The 2,500-nt window shown below is 44.1% G+C and overlaps 1 protein-coding gene across 1 annotated transcript in view; it reads right to left on the bottom strand.

Moving 5' to 3' along the window:
• LOC308362935 (myosin-binding protein C, fast-type-like) overlaps positions 1 to 2,500 on the bottom strand; it is a gene marked incomplete at its 5' end in the record, with an annotated part of 78,404 nt that overhangs the window by 25,114 nt on the left and 50,790 nt on the right. The window contains 3 exons of the mRNA XM_080835661.1: positions 828 to 934; positions 1,578 to 1,743; positions 2,384 to 2,500. The exon at positions 2,384 to 2,500 is cut by the window's right edge and continues 50 nt beyond it. Of these exons, the coding sequence (XP_080691787.1) occupies positions 828 to 934; positions 1,578 to 1,743; positions 2,384 to 2,500 (390 nt within the window). The remainder of the gene's footprint in view (positions 1 to 827; positions 935 to 1,577; positions 1,744 to 2,383) is intronic.

Raw genomic sequence — 2,500 nt, 5'->3', positions numbered from 1 at the left:
GTCGTCTGAGCTGTGCTCCCCCGGAAGAGCTTTCTTAACTTGATCCGTGTTCTCGTGAACCTTGATTTGCATACATACACGCCCCGCCAGCTCCTTATAAGGAACAGCATTAACATGTGCAGTCGGAGTCCATGCGAAAGCAACTCAGTCATTTTTCTAATTCTCTATCTGTCTGCAATACCGTTCTCGGCCTAAACGCAATTCGGCGCTCTCACTCTTGCCAGGCATAGACAGTAGAAGAAAGCCCACGCAACACTGGATACAGGTGTGTATTAATAGTGTGTTTTTCGCCTGGAAGTCTCTAGAAATCTGGCACCTTATTGAACGAAATTAAAAAGAGTGAACCGACACCAGAATGAGAGGTTATTTAAGAAATTGCATTTGAGAAAACACCAGCCAATTCACGATTGCTATTTCGCGCTTTGAAAATCCTCTGAAGTTCAGAAGAAATCCCAGTTCAAGAATGGCAAATATTGTCCTAAATCCACCAGAAGAGGAGTTCAGAAGATATTCCTTCTTAAATTCTTCTCAACTGAATTCGAGAATGAGGCCCACTGTTTTAAGTCATTATATTTAGTGATTTGCACTTGACTTTCTTTCATTTTACATGTTGCTTTTAATCTTTGTGTGTTTTTATGTTAAGGCCAGGACTCAAAGAAGGGATCAATAACGTACTCTAAATCCTGATCAGGGATCAATAACGTACTCTAAATCCTGATGCTTATGTGAGCAGTTTTCTGTCTCTCTCTCTCTCTCTTTCTCTCTCTCTCTCTCTCTCTCCATCTCTCCATCTCTCCTCTCTCTCTCTCTCTCTCTCTCTCTCTCACCCAGGAAGTTGAGCTTGGCTGAGAGTGAGAGGGCGTATCCGTCGGGAACGAAGGTGTAATCTCCAGCATCATCCGGCTTCACATCATCGATGGTGAGGCGGTGGAACCTAGAACACACACACACACACACACACACACACATTTAAATGATTTATTTGAATCCACCAATCATATTCTTACAGAAAGGATTCAAACATTTCTCAGAGGTTGAATACAGCTTAGTGACTCATGGGTACAAGAAACATCTCCTACGCCAAACAGCAAGACTACCTATAACAGCTGATACAGACACACACACACACACACACACACACACACACACACACACACACACACACACACACACACACACACACACACACACACACACACACACACACACACACACACACACACCTTTAGCAGCTGATACAGAGCAGAACTTTACTAGTTGTTTGGATTGCCTCTTACTAAGTCCTGCCAGTCGTAGCCCACTGACCGAAAGCTTGCCCCAGACTTTCAAATATCAATACTACCAGCTTACATGTATAGCCTAGGTCTCTTATCTTAGCAAACACACACACACACACACACACAGACACACACACACACACACACACACACACAAAACCATCACAAAATACCATGGATTTGTGTCTGTTTCTGTATCTAGGAGTGGAGCGTGTGTGTGTGTGTGTGTGTGTGTGTGTGTGTGTGTGTGTGTGTGTGTGTGTGTGTGTGTGTGTGTGTGTGTGTGTGTGTGTACGTTACCTGCCAATATGGGACAGCTTGATGCGGTCGCTGGGCAGGACCTCCACTCCGTCCTTGAACCACTTGCCCGTGACCTTGTCGTCGGACACCTCACACTTGAACATGGCCTGCTCCGCCGACTTCACCGTCAGGTCCGCGATGCTCTGCAGCACCTCCAGGTCCTTCTCTGTGGTGGCACACACACACACACACACACACACACACACACACACACACACACACACACACACACACACACACATTTCATATCTTCACTGTCAGGTCCGCGATGCTCTGCAGCACCTCCAAGTCCTTCTCTGTGGTGATAATGTTTGCAGAGAGTTAAATATTTACATGCATTTTATGTATTACATTTTAAATGTTTTAATTATTATCATTCTTTTTTTTATTTCATTCTTTTTTTTATTTAAATTCATTTGCACAACGTATATCTGAGTTTTTATGTTTATTTGATGTCTATTTTTATGTGCATGTAAATTCTTTGTGCACGTATTTTTTATTTGATGTAAAGCACTTTGAGCTGGATCTTTTGCAAGAAAGGTGCTATATAAATAAAGTTTTATTATTATATTATTTTTTACTATTTACAGAAGGACGAAATTATAGTACCTTCCACCTCCAGCTCTCCCTTTGTGCATCCCCCGTTGGTGAAACACACACACACACACACACACACACACACACACACACACACACACACACACACACACACACACACACACACACACACACACACACACACACACACACACACACACACACACACACACACACACACACAGACACACACACACACACACACATACCTTCCACCTCCAGCTCTCCCTTGGTCCGTCCCCCGTTGGTGAGGCACCAGTACAAGCCGATGTCGTCGAGCGTGGCCTCCTGGATGATGAGCCAGTGGCGCTTGCCGTCCTTCTTGA

Source organism: Sprattus sprattus, assembly GCF_963457725.1.
Source record: "Sprattus sprattus genome assembly, chromosome: 3".
Taxonomy (NCBI): domain Eukaryota; kingdom Metazoa; phylum Chordata; class Actinopteri; order Clupeiformes; family Clupeidae; genus Sprattus; species Sprattus sprattus.
This window is presented reverse-complemented; position numbering and strand designations above follow the sequence as displayed.